This window comes from Xenopus laevis, chromosome 3S (assembly GCF_017654675.1).
Source record: "Xenopus laevis strain J_2021 chromosome 3S, Xenopus_laevis_v10.1, whole genome shotgun sequence".
NCBI lineage: Eukaryota > Metazoa > Chordata > Amphibia > Anura > Pipidae > Xenopus > Xenopus laevis.
In genome coordinates this window covers 18,091,198-18,110,326 of record NC_054376.1, presented here as the reverse complement: position 1 = coordinate 18,110,326, position 19,129 = coordinate 18,091,198, and the positions used below count along the sequence as shown (strand labels likewise).

The 19,129-nt window shown below is 41.5% G+C and overlaps 1 protein-coding gene across 2 annotated transcripts in view; it reads right to left on the bottom strand.

Annotated features, from left to right (window-relative positions):
• Window positions 1–19,129, bottom strand: part of LOC108712645 (gamma-aminobutyric acid receptor subunit gamma-2) — a 122,074-nt gene that overhangs the window by 68,960 nt on the left and 33,985 nt on the right. For both annotated transcript variants that reach the window (XM_041588045.1, XM_041588046.1), the window contains exon 5: window positions 11,592–11,674. In XM_041588045.1, the coding sequence (XP_041443979.1) occupies window positions 11,592–11,674 (83 nt within the window). The remainder of the gene's footprint in view (window positions 1–11,591; window positions 11,675–19,129) is intronic.

Here is a 19,129-nt window from a genome sequence, read left to right as displayed (position 1 = left end):
CCTGACAGGAACATAGTATTTGTACCTGGATAGAGATCTGGCTAAAAGATAGACTACAAAGAGTGGTGGTAAATGGAACATTTTCTAATTGGACCAGTGTTGTTAGTGGAGTATCGCAGGGCTCTGTACTAGTTCCCTTGCTTTTCAACTTGTTTATTAATGACCTGGAAGTGGGCATTGAAAGTACTGTTTCTATTTTTGCAGATGATACTAAATTGTGCAGAACTATAGGTTCCATGCAGGATGCTGCCACTTTGCAGAGTGATTTGTTTAAATTGGAAAACTGGGCAGCAAGCTGGAAAATGAGGTTCAATCTTGATAAATGCAAGGTTATGCACTTTGGCAAAAATAATATAAATGCAAGTTATACACTAAATGGCAGTGTGTTGGGAGTTTCCTTAAATGAGAAGGATCTAGGGGTCTTTGTAGATAACACATTGTCTAATTCTGGGCAGTGTCATTCTGTGGCTACTAAAGTAAATAAAGTTCTGTCTTGCATAAGAAGAGCATTAACTCAAGGGATGAAAACATAATTATGCCTATAATTTATAGGTCCCTGGTAAGGCCTCATCTGGAGTATGCAGTGCAGTTTTGGACTCCAGTCCTTAAAAGGGATATAAATGAGCTGGAGAGAGTGCAGGGACGTGTAACTAAAGGGATGGAAGACTTAAATTATGAGGGTAGACTGTTAAGGTTGGGGCTGTTTTCTCTGTGAAAAAAGCGCTTGCAAGGGGACATGATTATACTTTAAATAGCAGGGGACCTTTTTACCCATAAAGTGGATCACCGTACCAGAGGTCACCCCTTTAGACTAGAAGAAAAGAACTTTCATTTGAAGCAACGTAGGGGGTTCTTCACAGTCAGGACAGTGAGGTTGTGGAATGCACTGCCGGGTGATGTTGTGATGGCTGATTCAGTTTATGCCTTAAAGAATGGCTTCGATGATTTTTTGGACAGACATAATATCAAAGGCTATTGTGATAGTTAGTATAGGTATGGGTATATGGAATTTAATTAAAAGTAGGGAGGGATATGTGTATGGATGCTGGGTTTTCATTTTGAGGGGTTGAACTTGATGGACTTTGTCTTTTTTTCAACCCAATTTAACTATGTAACTATGTAACTATTATAGTATAAAGTATCTTTTATGAAAGTAGAGATATTGTTTTTGTTTTGTTTATGTAATAAAAGTCTATCAACTGAATCTCCAAATGTTACTTTCATGGTGTTAGGGAGTTCTAGTTTGGTGATGTATGGTGCATGGTCCAATAGGAGAACTGGTCCTATTTGTACATCTCTCGCTAGGTGCAACCATTTCTGATTTATAAAGATATTGTCTATCCTAGAGTAATTGTTTCTGAGGCTAGAATAGAATGCATAGTCTCTTGTTTAGGGTTGTTTGCCCTCCAGATATCAATCATATTTATTTGATTTAAATATGTTTTGATTTTCTTTATTGTTCTGTATGTAATGGATGATTTCTGAGAAAAGCAATCCATTAGTGGGTTGAGTGTTACATTGAGATCTCCTCCTGCTAGTATTATGCCTTCTGCAATGTCATTTAGATGTACTGTAATTTCTTTCATATATGTAACTCCTATTTGGGCCACTCAGGGTTAATTCACCAGCTAGAACACTAGAGCATGGGTTACACGCGACTTACACCCAGGGCAGGGCCTTCGCTAAGTGGAAGTGTTCCCTCTATGGTGTAGTGCAACTACATCCCCCCCAGGCTACTGTGCAGACAAAAACAACTTGGGCGCCAGGAGGTTCTTAACAATCAGGAACGGTTTATTATGCCAAAAAGGGCAAATGACCACAGGTTTCAGTACTCATGCAGGAGTTGAGGAAAACAGCATATTGAGAGTTCACACAGATCAAAGGCAGGCTCACACAGAGAGTACACAGGCAATTGCAGTACAACCTTTCCCTCCTGGAAGTTGTCAGGCAAGCAGCTTCTACCCTACAGTCCCTCTTCACTGAGGGCCCTGACTGGACGCAACACACAGAGCCTCTGGGAAGCTACTCCCTTTCTGCAAATCCTTGTTGGAGCTTCATCTGCTCTTTCTCTCTATCCTATCTGCCTTTCTCTCCTAGAGAGACTATGACAAGTCTGCCCTAGTATATCTGTTCCTCAATCACGGGGTTGCCTGGTCCCCGACTTGGACACGCCTTCTTCTGGGCCTATTGCACTCAGTCCCCCTGAGCACATCCAGCTGGAATCACATCCAGAGGCAAAAGAGGAAGAGGCCTCTCCCTGCACACACTATATAGGAGTCTGTCAGAGCAGTGTCATCAAATCTCTCAGCCTATCACTGTAAAGGTTATTTTGTAACAGGGATTCTACCCAATAACCCAAGGAAATGGTGAAAAGATTAACTCTATAGGGCCTGTATCCCTATAGGGCCCTACATTTATTTTTCTTGTTATTTGGTACATCCATCGAGCATAGAGTTACTAAAGTATTAAAAGTTTTTGCTTTCACCATAGCATAGTGGTCTTTCGTATCTACTCTACAGTCTATAAAAGAAAATGGTACAAATGTATCATTATGGCTGTTCCTTTAATTTTCCAATCTGGATTGGTACTCAGGAAAATGTTTTGATACCATCTATTTTTCAATATTGTCGAGTGAGTGCTCTTAATATGTGTTTCTTGTAAATAAAACTTTTTTGCTCCTTGTCTGTGGCAGTTATTGAGTATTTGTGCTCTTTTCCTAGGAATGTTGATCCCATTGACATTTTGGACCACACAGATAATACCATATTAAGTTTCATGATTGTTTCATGATCTTTTTCCTGTACCTCCTGAACCTGCTTCCATTGCTCAAAATTGGGTACTAAACAGGGTAGTGACTTTAACTGGGGTATAACTGGGTATTGAATTGTTGTGCTTCCCCTATTCCCAGCAGTCGGACTTTGACTCCAGCCTTTCCTCCTCCGACGAGGAAGAAGAAGAAGAGGAGGAGTAGGGCAGCCTCTGCCTCTCCAGCGGCAAGTGCTGTCTGCAGAATGGTAGTAGTAGTAGGCGGCAGGCGAATCGATCTTTCCTTAATAGAATGAATTCCTTGAGATTTCCCCATGGCATCAGGCTTTCTGGAGGGTCAACGTCAGAGGCCCCGCCCGCCCCATCACTTCCATTTTTTGTGGGGGCCGGGTCGGAGGATAAGCAAGCTGTTTGCGGCCTGGGTTCAGGGCCATAGTGGGTGGTGGGAGCGGGTTGGCTTACAGGTCTGCGGGCCCAGATTGGGCAGGCGTCTGCCCGATTGGACCCATGCAGGACCAGTCTTATTTACGAATATTTGTGAGTAATGCGAATTCGCAAAAAAAATAACAGTGCAATATTTCAGCGTTCAGAAAAAAAATGGGCATTACAGTTATTTGTGAATAAATATTTGCTGTGCACACTTTATAAATCATCCCCAGTCTGTTTGTAGACTTTTTTAGTGTGCATTATTGTCACATCTCATGTACTTACACAAGAAAACAATTTAGAGGGAACACTGGTAGCAGTTCTGTATTACAGTATTGTATAACTATTGATTTATTTCACACATATGGAATAATTTAAAACCACAGGTGCAATTGCAATCGTGCAGATTTCTCTAGAGCCATTTGCACATAAAACCCCATTCACTAAAGGTACTTGTGTCAACATTGTGCTTTTTGCACTTCTGTATAGTTGTATCAGGATTCTGTTGCAGTAAGAATAGGGGGTTAACATCCATGCTGGTTTCCTCCAATCAGCTGTGGAAGGAGGTTTTATAGATCCTGCCCCTCTCAACTCATCACTTGACAGGTTCTGTATAGTGATGGGCGAATTTGGGGCGTTTCGCTTTCCCGTGAAATTCGCGAAACGGCAAAAAGTTAGCAAAACGTAAATTTTGACGCTGGAGTCAAAATTATTTTTACGCCCAAGACAATTCCGCCAGTGACGGAAGAAATTCGCCCACTGTAGTGGCTAATCTCTCTACTTTATTATACTTCAAATGCTGTTACATTAACCGCTGATGATGAAATGAGCTGAGCACTCATTGTATACAAACGGCTTGTGCTCTCAAACCCTCTCTTGTCCAGGTCAGCATGGATCTGAGCAACAACATTAAAGAGGTTATTGAGAGTTATAGCTGCACTAGTGGTATGGGAACTGTTATTCAGAATGCTCAGTACCTGTGGGTGGATTTACAGATCTATCCGTAATTTTGATCTTTGCACCTTAAGCCTACTAGAAAATCATGTAACCATTAAATACACCCAGTAGGCTGGTTTTGATTCCAATAAGTTTATCTTATCTTATATCTTAGTTTGGATCACGTACAAGATACTGTTTTATTATTATAGAGAAAAAGGAAATAATTTTTAAAAAATTTAATTATTTGATTATAATTAAGTCTATGAAAGACGGCCTTTTAGTAATTCTTAGCATACTGGATAATGAGTTTCCAGACCTGCACAGCATTTTCCAGTCACTAAATTGTTTCTAATGTTGCCCCTTATAAAATGTCCCTCGCTGATTAAGTTTAATTGAAATAGATCTAAATTTCAGGGTTTGATCAGTTTGTGTTAACTCCATCTTCTGATCCAGTCGAATTGTTTTCTTATTCTGATCTAATCCTAATGGTGATTCAAAGGTTAAATTCTTTTTAACCCTGGTTAAAATAAAAATGTATGTGGTGGCATATGCTGCCTTGGTTTGAAGGCAGGTGGCTGATACTTCTTGGAATGAGGCTGCCCAGAAATCAATTTTTAGGAAGAGCTTGGCTAAGATTGTTAAAGATTAATTGACCAGAGTAGATTCCCCTGATATTTTTGATTATCTTAATAAACTTTGCATTAGAACTGATTCACATCTTCTAGAAAGACAGAGGGAGGAGTCAGGGCAGCACCAGACAACTTCCCCAATCTCTGTTCCCTGGAGAAATGCCTCTAATCAGCCTTCATCATCTAAGAGACAATTGCAGCTAGGTTTCAGGGACCCAATTTACTTAGCTGAAAAGCAATTTTGCATACAGAATAATCGATGTCTGTACTGTGGTGGAGAGGGTCATTTTGCAGCTACATGTCCAAAAATGCAAAGGAACCAAGGTTTCAGAAATAAACCAAACCTTTCTTCTTCAGGTTAGGCCCCAAAATTCAATAGCAATGTTTTTCTTCCACAATATTTAATTGCAGTGGTTTTATAACAGCATTTAAGCCACAAAATTAATGGAACTGCTCTAATTGATTCTGGTGCAGAGGCACTTTTTCTTTTGACTTTATGCACAGTGTCGGATTGGGGTGTCTGGGGCCGACCAGGGCTGCCACCACAGTGGCCCCCCTCAACTATTTCCAAACTCTTTCGCTCACTCCCGAAAAATGGTGCTTACCTCCACGCCACAGTCCAACCCACCCCCGTGTGTGCCATACTGTTTTGCTGCTTCCTTGTGGCTGCTATCAGAGGTTGAGGGTAGAGTGCCCAAAGAGCAGGTAGTGGACCTGGGTTGGCTGGGCCAACTGGGTTTTTTTCCCAGTGTCCTGCTGGGAAATCCAGTTATTGAAAAGTGGGACTCGGCCACTGGGATTAAAAATACATTATGATCAGCAATCCTAACAAGTTTGCTCATTGTCAACCAGTCCTGCGAGCCTTTTGTTCTGAATCTAGTATCTGATCTGTGACAAAGTGTGGGTGCCATTTTGGAAATCTTGATGCATTTATTGAGGCACAAGCCCGTGAGTGCAAAAAATTGCACTTCGATCACTGCACTGTGCTTGTACATGATACCTATAAAGTTCAATAATTACTTTGCGTCTGTGTGGTCTGTACACTAATTGATCCTAGGACTTATTAGTTAGGCAAATTTGTCTACACATGCGCACACAATCACACTGAGAACATTTGAGTAAAATTTTTTTTATATATTATCTTTAGGTCTATGGGGCAGATTTACTAAGGGGTGAAGTGGCCATCGCTAGCTACAATTAGCCAAAATTACAATCTGCAGGGACATTGCCAGTTTACTAAAATGTGTAGATGACAATTCACTAGCGAAAGAGCTCAGCGCTAGTAAAGTTCCGTGCCCTTTCAATAGGTGAACGATTGTGCAAATGTTCCAATACATTCCCTTTATAATAAGTTATACCAGGCAAACTGATAAGATGAAGCTACACCCTCAAAAATCTTATGTAATCCTGCATAGTTAGTTACATAGTTAAATTGGGTTGAAAAAAGACGAAGTCCATCCAGTTCAACCCCTCCAAATGAAAACCCAGCATCCATACACACACACCCCTCCCTACTTTTAATTAAATTCTATATACCCATACCTATACTAACTATAGAGCTTAGTATCACAATAGCCTTTGATATTATGTCTGTCCAAAAAATCATCCAAGCCATTCTTAAAGGCATTAATTGAATCAGCCATCACAACATCACCCGGCAGTGCATTCCACAACCTCACTGTCCTGACTGTGAAGAACCCCCTACGTTGCTTCAAATGAAAGTTCTTTTCTTCTAGTCTAAAGGGGTGGCCTCTGGTACGGTGATCCACTTTATGGGTAAAAAGGTGCCCTGCTATTTGTCTATAATGTCCTCTAATGTACTTGTAAAGTGTAATCATGTCCCCTCGCAAGCGCCTTTTTTCCAGAGAAAACAACCCCAACCTTGACAGTCTACCCTCATAATTTAAGTCTTCCATCCCTCTAACCAATTTAGTTGCACGTCTCTGCACTCTTTCCAGCTTATTTATATCCCTCTTATGGACTGGAGTCCGAAACTGCACTGCATACTCCAGATGAGGCCTTACCAGGGACCTATAAAGAGGCATAATTATGTTTTCATCCCTTGAGTTAATGCCCTTTTTTTATGCAAGACAGAACTTTATTTGCTTTAGTAGCCACAGAATGACACTGTCCAGAATTAGACAACTTGTTATCTACAAAGACCCCTAGATCCTTCTCAATTAAGGAAACTCCCAACACACTGCCATTTAGTGTATAACTTACAATTATATTATTTTTACCAAAGTGCATAACCTTGCAATTATCAACATTGAACCTCATTTTCCAGTTTTCTGCCCAGTTTTCCAATTTAGACAAATCACTCTCCAAAGTGGCAGCATCCTGCATGGAACCTATAGTTCTGCACAATTAGAAACAGTACTTTCAATGCCCACCTCCAGGTCATTAATAAACAAGTTGAAAAGCAAGGGACCTAGTACAGAGCCCTGCGGTACTCCACTAACAACACTGGTCCAATTAGAAAATGTTCCATTTACCACCACTCTTTGTAGTCTATCTTTTAGCCATTTCTCTATCCAGGTACAAATACTATGTATGTATGTATGTATGCTGAAAAGTCATTAAAAAAAGACAAAACACTAGAGTTTTTTCACATTTTAATGTGGGCTTATGTTTAAAAGTTCAAAAGAAAAAATGAAAAGTAAGGTCCCTGTAGTCCACTCCCCCAGCAGGTTCCCAATGTCCATTCTCCTTTGTATATTACAGCAGAAAAGAGGGTTGAAGATAGATACATAGTTAAATCAGGTTGGATAAAGACCTTCACATTAGTGATGTGCGGTCCGACCCGATACCCGCGGGTTGGGCGGGTTCGGGTCGACCTCGCAGTGCTCCTCGCGGGTGGCGGGCGGGTGCGGGTTGAGCTCTTCTCCTGCTGTCCCTGCCACCTTCAAATGCCGGCATCCGACTTGCAGGTTCCGGTTTTATAGTGTCGCGTATGCTCGCCCCACCCCTTTTGTGACGTCATTGTGATGTCATCGATGGGGCAGGGCGGCGCAGGTCTATAAAAGGACCCCCAGAAGCAGGTGCAGGCGCGGGTATTAGCAGGGCGGGATAGGGTCGGGTGCGGGTCAGGGAAACCCTGACCCGCACATCATTATGTCACATAAATTATATATATCCATATCTATACTAACTATAGAATTTAGTATCACAATAGCCTTTGATATTATGTCTGTCCAAGAAATCATCCAAACCACTTAAAAGCATTAAAGGGGTTGTTCACCTTCCAAAAACTTTTTTAAATCCAGTTGTTTTTAGATTGTTCCCCAGAAATAAAGACTTTTCCCAATTACTTTCTATTATTTATTTTTTACTGTTTTTCCAATCTCAGTTTAAAGATGAATGTCCCTGTCTCTGGTGTTTGAATCTGGCAGCTCAGTGATTCAGGTGCAGACTATAAACTGTTACAATTTTGCAACATTTAGTTGATACATTTCTCAGCAGCATCTCTGGAGTATTAGGGCAAGGCCAGACGTGGCGTTTTTGCTGTGTTTTTACGTTTTTAAAAAAGAACAGCCAGGCGTAAATACGCATAAACTGCACTACCACTGAAACTAATGGAAAACGCACTATGGCAATTCACACAGGGCGCTTGCAAGCTGAAATCCACCACAGGACGCCAGCATTGGCGTTTTTTAGCAGAAACGCCAATACGTCAGAAAACTACCAGATCAATAGACTCTATGGGATCTGCACGTTTGAAACCACAATACGCAGCGTATTTTAAATATGGCGTCCAAATTCTCAATGAGAACAATGAGAAGTGCATGTTGGGAAAAGAATCCTATGTGCTGAGAAATGTATGTTGACGGTCACATGTGGTTTCAGTGGTATTTACGCCTGGCTGTTCTTTTTTAAAAACGCAACGTAAAAACGCCGCAATGCGCCACGTCTGGTCTTGCCCTAATATTCCTTGCATACAAGGGAAATATACCAACAGGTATATGTATTAAGCAGCATTTTAAAGAATTCCCATTTTTATTCCATGTTTAACCCTGTGAAAAGCATTTCCCACTTAAAGGGATACTGTCATGGGAGAAAGAAAATTTACAAAAAGCATCAGTTAATAGTGCTGCTCCAGCAGGATTCTGCACTGAAATCCGTTTCTCAAAAGAGCAAACTGTTTTTGTTATATTTTATCTAACATGGGGCTAGACATATTGTCAGTTTCCCTGCTACCCCAAGTCATGTGACATGTGCTCTGATAAACTTCAGTCACTCTTTACTGCTGTACTTCAAGTTGGAGTGATATCACCCCACCTTTCCCCCCAGCAGCCTAACAACATAACAATGGGAAAGTAAAATAGCAGCTCCCTAACACAAGTTAACAGCTGCCTGGTAGATCTAAGAACAGCACTCAATATAAAAATCCAGGTCCCACTGCATCACATTGAGTTACATTGAGTAGGAGAAAGAACAGCCTGCCAGAAAGGAGTTCCATCCTAAAGTGCTGACTCTTTCTGAAAGCACATGACCAGGCAAAATGACCTGAGATGGCTGCCTACACACCAATATTACAACTTGAACAATACACTTGCTGGTTCCCGAATTAAATTTAAATTGTGTAAACAGTGTCATTTAGAAATAATTATACCTTTAATATGTTGGAGAGATGCCCTTATACTGTCAAAGTTTGAATGTTGAACATTTAGTGTTTTAGTTACTCCCTTATAGAATTGCCTCTGCAACAGAACCTCAAAGGAGACCATGTTATGATCACTATTTGTTAAATGTTCACTAACGCAAATGCTAGAGATGAGTTCAGCATTATTAGTTGTTACAAGATCCAAAAGAGAATTACTCCTATTAGGTTCTTGAATGAGCTAGAATGGACTAGCACTAAAATAACTCAGGGATAGACAGCAAAAATATTAGATAGTGTAGTAATTTTTTGTATTTGTAATATACCCTTTTGTGATAGCACACTTTTAGGTTAAATAAATTGCCCTTTTCCATTGGAGTTATGTTTCCTTTTAAAACAGCATTAGTGCCCAATACCACTGGGGGTTAATATTGAATACTCACAAACGTTTTGAATGTTATTTGTGATCACTTTTCAATCTAATCGATTTTGAATGCTTAAATTAGTCTCTCCATGTTGTGCTCCTCTGGATATTGCAGGCCTAAATCGATCTTAGTTGCCAGCGTTCCAAGTTACAGCCTGCCAGACGGGGCACACCTTGATGATGTCACAGCCTCTCACTTCATCTCAATGACTTCCTTAAGCCTTTACAATATTTTTTGCTGTTGTAACCCTAATTTGGTTACTGTCTCTTTAAATCACAATTAACCCTTGACAATCCAGGGGCCCTGAGTCTGTTTTGCGCATGAAAAGTACTGGGAACTGGGATTTATAGCGCAGTGCCTCCACCTAGGGAACACTGAGGAGCACACCTCAGGGAACTTCCACTAGGAAAAATAAAACATGCAGTTTGCAAATGAAACAGATATAAACTTTATATAAACACAATAGTGAACTTGGGCAATCTAATACACAATTCACTGCTGCACTGGGGACATGTGGGACACTAGCTAACTCACTATTAGGTACCTTACTGTTTCTCCAACATGGTCCTTTTTATTATCAAAGTCCCAATCCTTTGGAAGGGGTTAATAACCACACAATTCAAACAGAATGTCCCTTCCCCAGAGCTCTTATACCACAGGTAGCGCTACCTTTCCCAAAAATACCTCTCCCTTTGGAACTTTGCAGTTCCCACGTAGCAGGTAAATGCACAAGACCCACGTAGCAGGTAAATGCACAAGACCTATCTTCAAGTTGGGCCTCATGCTTGTATCCTTGCCAGTATCCTCCCTTGGGTGGCTCACTCACGGGATGTTCTCAGAGGCAATCACACTGGAGAATACAGGCAGTTCTGCAGAAGGATACATGTCACCAGTGTCACCTTTCTCCTTCTGAGTCTCTAGCAGCTTGGCAGGGAACAGGATGGGCTCTTTCTGTTTTCCCACAGATTCAACAGCTTGGAAAGTTTCACAAGACTTGGTTCTGACTGGATCTTTCACCATACAACTCCTGTTAAGCTTTGTCAGAGACCCTGTACATTTGGCTCCAAAGTCAGGCACTCCTTCTCTCCCAAGGATGCACTGGGGTGCCCAGCCGATAGGATGGCTCTCCAGTCTGTAACTGGGCTAGATAAAGTAACAGACAGAAAAACAGGGGAAGGATTTCTCTGGTCCCCTACACTTTCTATCCCTGCACTATTTTTAGCACTGGTCCATCTTCAACCCTCTTTTCTGTCATGTTTAAAAGTTGTAACTGTTAAGTAAATCTTTTGGTATTTTTTTAACCATTTCAAGCTCATCCATATTTGTTTTAAGGTGGGCTCATGTCTTGCACTATAGAGGATCTCTTTTGTGTTTATTTTGATTCCTTGGACATTTTTTAATAAGTGGCCACTTCCAGCTTTTATATATATATATATATATATATATATATATATATATATATATATATATATATATATATATCATATTTCGATTGACATAAGCACAAGTATGTTACTATGCTAAAGAACATTCGCTTAGAAATGCAGTTTTGAAGAATTTTCGCTGGCGAAGTTCGTCTGCTGAGATAAAACGTTGCATTTTGATAAATAAGCATATAGCTGCAAATAAACATTAGCGATGTTGTGCAAAGTGTGGTGGAGACTTCTGAGGCAAAAATATCGCCCTTTAGTATATTTGCCCCCCATGAGTCATTCACATTCCAATTAACTAACATACATTCATTTTCTAACTTGATGTAAACAAAACCTATATATACATTATTTTAAAAAAATGTACTATACTCACAGCTTGAAAACTCTAGCGGGCAAGAGTGCTCATCCATTGGAAAATTGTGCAACTGCAACTGACATTCAGCATCTATTGTGAGCCTAAAAAATAGCACAGGATCAGCTTTAGTGAGAATGCAAGGAAATGCCATGTAGCAACTTAAAACAATGACACAAATGAATAATTATACAAATAAATATTGTTGTATAAAACTATTCACATCCTTTTCACTTGCAATAGCACATCTACATTCCATGCCAGAAACCTGCTAACTGAAAAGCTGAGGTTCTTTTGTGATGCTTTTTTATGTGGTAATAAAAATATGTTTTTATATATGTAATCAACGTATTCTAAACATTCATGCTTTTTGTGCTGTCCCATTAGTAAAAAGTTTGTTATATTAAAATGTATATGTTTAATGCTTATATGCTGACCCATTATTATGGTGCCACCTAGTGACCAAAGCTATATGGCAGGCTCTATATTTCCTTGTTTGTAAACCCTCCTCCTATTCCCTTCCTCATGTGTGATGTCAGTTCCTCCCATTATCCTTTGTGTTCCTGCCTTCTATGAGTGAGGAGCTAATCTGAGGTTAGGAAAGTAAGTATTCTTTTTGACCTGGAGCACTTGTACATCCACTGCTACATGTGTCCATCCACCCAAAACAAAGCACCTTTATGGATTCCAAGTGTCTGGTGAGTTCAGCTATCTGGCAAAAATTTCCCTCAGCGGTTGTACCAGCTCCATACAGGCCCAGCAGGGAGGTTTCACTGGGAAATCATACAAAGTCAATGCAGGGGATACAGGTATATATGGCACTGGCCTAGCCACTCGCCAGTAGTAAATCCAAGTGAAGAAGAATGCCAATACCTGTGCTTGCAGAAAACGGGGTGATCCCAAATTTATTCAATGGTGCTTCATAACACTTAACAAACGATCAAACGTTTCGGGACCGCATGGCCCTTCCTTCACTTGGATTCACTGGGAAATCAGCCATTATCACAGAAACTGGAGTCAGAATAGTCAAAAAGAATATATTTCTATAACCTGCCCCATCCTGTTCCATCAAGCCTCCACTCACTGGCAAGTCATTTATATTCAATCTGCAGTTAAGTTTAATGCAGTCTAATAGCTCCCTGCAAGCACTGTAAGCACATGGTCATACAACAAGAACATGCTGTTCCCTGTGAATGTTCAGAACTGTTTTATGCAACTGCATTGTGTTATTGTGCCTGCTTAAGCTGCTATATACACTGCTCTAAGGGTCCTGCTATAACACTGTTGCTGTTTTCCCAACACCCCTGCCACTGCTGTAACTTTCTTACAGATACAGCAACCATTTTCAGCAAAATGTCTCAGCAAGAGTCTACATTCATTTCCAACTGAATCTAAGCAAGTACACCATGCATCAGAGTTCACAGACATCCAGGGAGAAAACTACATGCATACTGCAGAGCAAAGTGTTAGGCCCAACCGCTTAATAAAACCATTTTAAAAGTCCTGAGAAAATGAAGCTACAAGGGATGAGTTTTTAATCAAATTATTAGAACTATGGAATAGAACTGTGCACTGCATGTCTGTTCTTTAATATTTTAACAATAACATAGCTGATTTAAGAGACTGTATTGACCACTTATCTGCTAACTGTAAGCATTATCAGTGGCTGTCTGCTAAATATGCTACCTTCTTGAGAGACACTAATAAAGAGGAATCATCAATTGAGCTAACCAAAACTGAAGCCTTAGACCAAGAGAGAAACCTTTTGGTGCAAAGCGCTAATGATAAGGCAGATCTCAGGATTATACAACCACACTTGTACCAGGTCTCACAGAACCAAATCATCACGGCTCACATAACAATCTTCTAAAACCTCTCATTCTAGGAAATCAACACAAACTCATAGAGGCCCGCATTAATGCAGAAGCAGCAGAAGCAGAAACAATACAGGTAAGTCTATTATACAGTACCTATTACTACTAACATTGCTGTACCTTACAGTACCCAAACTGCAGAGCTGCAAACGCCAGCACAACAACAGGCCAACCACACAGATAGTCCACAACAACAGGCCAACCACACAGACAGTAGTCACACAGCACAAGACGCTTTCTCCTAAAATCTCTCAGGTGATTTCAGCAACAAACCTCACTTTAAACTAGAGCCAGCAAAGGCCTTAGAGACAAAACAAACCATGTAATGCTTATGCCACTATCCTGGTTTGTTTCACCTTTATGCTCTGGGAAGCTTATACAACCAAAGGTTCCACAAGTTACTCAGACACCAAGGAGTGTCCAGATCTGTTTTTGCCAGTTACATGATATGTCGTGAGCTCATAAATGTTAGTCCCTCAAGGTTTGATGACTGACCAGAGAATTACAGAGCCTGGAGATCTACCTTTAAAGCTGCAATTGCTGACCTCAACCTCAGAGCCAAAGAGGAACTTGATTTACTCATCAAATGACTAGGTCCAAAATCCGCAGATCATGTTAAGCGAGAGATATTCACATTGACTACCCAGATGCAGGTCTTGCTGCTGCTTGAGGCAGACTTGAACAAACCTATGGTAGCTCTGAAGCCATAGAAAGTGCCTTGTTTAAGAGACTACAATCCTGCCCAGAAATAACCAACAAAGACAATCGCAAGTTGCAAGAGCTCAGCGGGTTCAAGGTACAAGAAACTATTGTCAACATCATCAACACAGCTACTAAACACAAAGATTAGAAAGACAGACACAGAGCTGACAAAACTTCTTCTGGTGGGAAAACTGAGGATCCAAACCGTCAGTGTCCAATTCACAAGAAACCTTCAACTTTATGCGCTGAAGTCTGTGGCAAAGGCTGTAGTCCCAAGTGCTGTGCCAAGGTATGCCTAGTCCAGGTATATCCTGAAGGACAACCAGAGAAAGCAATAAAGACTTATGCTATGCTTGAGGACCAAAGCAACAGATCTCTTGCAAGACCACAGTTCTTTGAGATTTTCAACATCAAAGGAGATGCAGAACCATATACCCTCAATACCTGTGCTTGTCGTATAGAGACCCTGGGCAGAAGAACTAATGGGTACTGTGCTGCCACGCAGTTTTGCTGCCTAGCAGTTGATATTATATGTTATGTTATAATGGTATTTGGTATCATCCGTTCACCCCCACTGTTTCTTGCTAGATAGTTGCTCCCGCCCTCCATTTTCTTCTGTAACCTCCCCCTTGGTTTAGTGTGTTATGAAGAGACTGCAGTGTGTGTAAGCTGTGTAACTCCATTAGAAATTTACCTATGAAAAAGGCCTCTATGTTTAACATTTGCTACCTTGAAGCATAAAGAAGCATTGGAGAACATTTCTGGAGTCTTTATTCATTGAGTAAGCTATCTGTCAAGGTGATCATTCAACCTGCTGCACATATCCTTACAGACTGGGTCTACATGGAGCTTGTGGCCGGTACAACCGATACTGAGACAGAATAGTAAATTTCTAAGAATCCATTGCATGGCTACACTCTGCAGCTTCAGAACCGTGAGTATTCATTTGCCTGTGTGAAGAAAAAAGAAAACCCTAAGACAGGAATCCATCTTCATACTGGGCACTGAAGCCATCATTGCCTGTGTGTTACTGCTACACTTACCAGAAGCATTGCACTGCACTAGAAGCCAACTACCTGCTGAATATTCCCCACAGTATAACCTGTTACTGGTCTGTGCTGTTTGTCAGCAATAAGTACATTCTGAACTGTGCAAAGACTGTTTATGATTGCTATATAAAGTCACAAGGATTCATTATTTTCAAGCTGTTTTGGACTGTGAATTCAATATCTGCATTTATTATAAGAACTTATTCTTGCCTTTTACAAGGTGATTTTGAACTGTGTTTTTCTTTGCCAAGAATCGGGTTTGAGCTGGATTGCAGCCCCAGCTCCAAGGCCCAGCCTGCTTACAAACAAAGTATCAATACTTACAGAGCTGATCTTTGGCAGATTTCCAAGACACTAAACTGCAGCACTTGTCATGTCTGACAGAGATTCTACTGAGCCTGCATCTATTCATGTCAAAGCAGACACCTTGCTTCATTCTGCACGTCCAGCTAGGGCCCCTCATCCATCCTTGAAGGCAAGGGAGGCTTATGAAGCAAATAAGGAAGCAACATCTGATAACCTGATTGCATTATGGGAGAAAACTTTAAGTTGTATAACAGCCGCTAATGAAACTAGCAACAACACTGAGCTATTGAACGCCGCCCTCTCAAGGGTTAAGAAGGCATTTGAGAATTATAAAAGACTTGCTGAAAAGTACTCTTCCCTTTTGTCACGTTCCAACATAGAGGAAGCTTCACTAGAATTAAAAGACTTTACTTCTACTGAGCAGCAGAGACATAGCACATATCTGGAAGCAAAGGCACAGATAGAGGGTAGATTAGCACAGCTACATGAAACTACATCCTGTATATCCGCTTCTTCCAGACACTCAGAAAAATCATATAGATCTGCCAGCTCACATCATAAATCCTCCTCCAAGTCATTGCGGTCCTGCTCTGTAAGGTCATCACTGAGCAACCAAATACTCAAAGCTCGCCAAAAGGCTGCAGTAGCCCAGGTTCAAGCCACCTGTTCTGAAAGAGAAGCAGTCTTCAAGGCAGAAGCTAAGCTTAAGGAAGCTGAAGCACAGGCAGAAGCTAAGCTTAAGGAAGCTGAAGCACAGGCAGAAGCTAAGCTTAAGGAAGCTGAAGCACAGGCAGAAGCAAAACGCATTCAAGCAAGAATACAAGCAGAAACAGAGGCCCATCTAGAAATCCTTCAGAAGAGAAGAGAAGAGGAAGTAGCCTTAGCAGAATTATCTGTCTTGGAACAAGCCCTATTGGAAGAAGAAGGAGCGTCTTGTCCTAGCTTGGCCGCCCGTCAAGATCCTGTTGAAAGGACCCTACAATTTGTTTTGACCCAGAACCATAATGATACGATCCCGCCTACGGTTGTAGACCCACCTCATAATCCTCTAGCAAGTCAGTGTGCACCTCCCAACACAGATACTTCACTACTACCGTATGCCACAAAATCAAGTGTACCAACCTATCCAGCTCATGTGCTGCCACAACCCTATGTGAATAGAGATTACAAGGGCACAACAGGAGACTTCAGAGTGCACTCTATGCCTCCTGCAACACAGCACTCTTCAACTTCAAATGTGCAAAGGCCTTTAGACACGAGACCCATGCCTGGATTGAACCCATCTGCTACACCTTTCTCTCCACCTACTGGCCAGCACCAGATACCAACCTTGATCCAAGATGGTGCACCATCAGTACTTCCTGTGGGTGTAAAAACCGAAAGCACCGACATTGCAGAGTTTAGCAAGTATATGATCCGGCGAGAGTTGATTGCTACTGGACTGTCTAGATTTGATGACCGCCCAGAGAACTATAGGAGTTGGAGATCTACATTCAAGGCAGTAACCAAGAACTTGGGCGTTGAACTCCAAGCAGAACTTGACTTACTAATAAAGTGGTTGGGACGACAATCTTCAGAACAAGTAAAGAGACTTAAATCTGTCTACATTCATAACTTTGAAGCAGGCCTTGATGCTGCCTGGGAACGTTTGGAACAAGACTATGGGAGCCCGGAAGTCATCGAATCTGCCTTATTCCAGAGACTTAAAGACTTCCCTAAAATCTCTATTAAGGACAATCATAAGCTTAGAGAGTTAGGTGACCTTCTTCTTGAACTTGAAATCGCTAAGTCAGATCCTAGTTTGCCAGGTCTTAGCTATTTAGACACTGCTCAGGGGGTAAACCCTATTGTAGCAAAGTTGCCTTATCATCTCCAGGAGAAGTGGACTAGCATGGGATCAAGGTATAAATATGAACACCATGTCTCTTTCCCACCCTTTTCTTATTTTGCAGAGTTCGTGAGGAAGATCGCAAGATCCAAGAATGACCCAAGCTTCTTGTATCCAGACACAACCACCCTTCCTTCAACTACTTCAAAGGGTATTGCCACCAACAGTAAATTCAAGGACTTAAGACATCCTATTGCTGTGAGAAAGACCGCAATTGCATCCAATGTCTTGGCTACAGATACTAAATTACAAGATACCAAGTCAAGCAATATTGATCAACAGTGTCCCATTCATGATGCACCACATTCTCTCTCTATATGTCGCGCATTCAGGGACAAGCCTATCAGAGAACGCATGACATACCTCAAGGAACATAATATCTGCTTCAAGTGTTGCGCATCCTCCGATCACCTAGCTAAAGACTGTAAGAATGATGTCAGATGTTCCCTGTGTAACAGTGCCAAGCATGTGGACGCTCTTCACTCAGAATCATTCAAAAGGAAACCTTCGCCTGGCAGCAACCCCAAGACTACATCAGATGATGGCGGGGAGAGAACTAAGCAAAACGCCAACCCTGTAACCACAAGATGTACAGAGGTGTGTGGAGAAGGGCTTCATAGCAAGTCTTGCAGCAAGATATGTCTCGTTAGGGTTTTTCCTGAAGGATGCCCACAAAATGCTATAAAAATGTACGCCATACTCGACGATCAGAGCAATCGCTCATTGGCCAGTCCAGAATTCTTTGACTCATTCAACATTCATGGAGAGATCTGGTCCTATACCTTGCAGACATGTGCCGGACAAGTCAGCACTTCTGGAAGAAGAGCCCACGGCTTCATAGTGGCATCAGAATATGAGAACACAGAGTTTCCTCTACCAACCAATGTGATCAGCTACCGAATAATAGAGAAGAGATCCCCACACCTGAGGTTGCACGTCATCACTCTCATTTGAATCCAATTGCTGATTACATTCCATCACTTAACAAGGATGCAAAGATCATGATCCTTCTAGGGAGAGACATTCCCAGAGTTCATAAAATAAGAGAGTCATGTAACGGTCCAGATGATGCTCCCCATGCCCAGAAACTCGATCTTGGATGGGTGATAATAGGAGAGGTCTGTCTAAATCGATCGCACAAGCAGTGGGACGTGGCTTCCTACAAAACCAATGTGGAGAGATCAGAACGTACCTATCGGACGATGAAATGTCCATTGCACGTGAAGGAAAGACTTGATTTCAAATCTGAAGCTCCATGTCAAGCACTCCAAGGTATCACTTGCAAGTTCACTTCTCACATGGACCTTGGTGAGTCAGTGTACCAGACTACTTGTGACGACAACAAGATTGCCCCTTCAGTCGAAGACAGGGAATTCATCAAGATTATGAATCAAGAGTTCTTCAAGGACAACTCCAACAGTTGGGTAGCTCCATTACCCTTCCGGTTACCAAGGCTCACTCTCCCTAATAATCGAGAACAAGCTTTTGCCAGATTTGCTGCATTGAAGAGAACCCTTCGTAGCAAGCCTGAGATGCAAGAACACTTCCTAGCATTCATGCAGAAGATTTTAGATAACCATCATGCTGAGCCGGCACCAGACCTTAAGGAGGGTGAAGAATGCTGGTACCTTCCATCCTTTGGAGTTTACCATCCTCGCAAACCGGGGCAAATCAGAATCATTTTTGACTCAAGCGCTCAATTCAAGGGAACTTCCTTGAATAATGTACTTCTAACTGGTC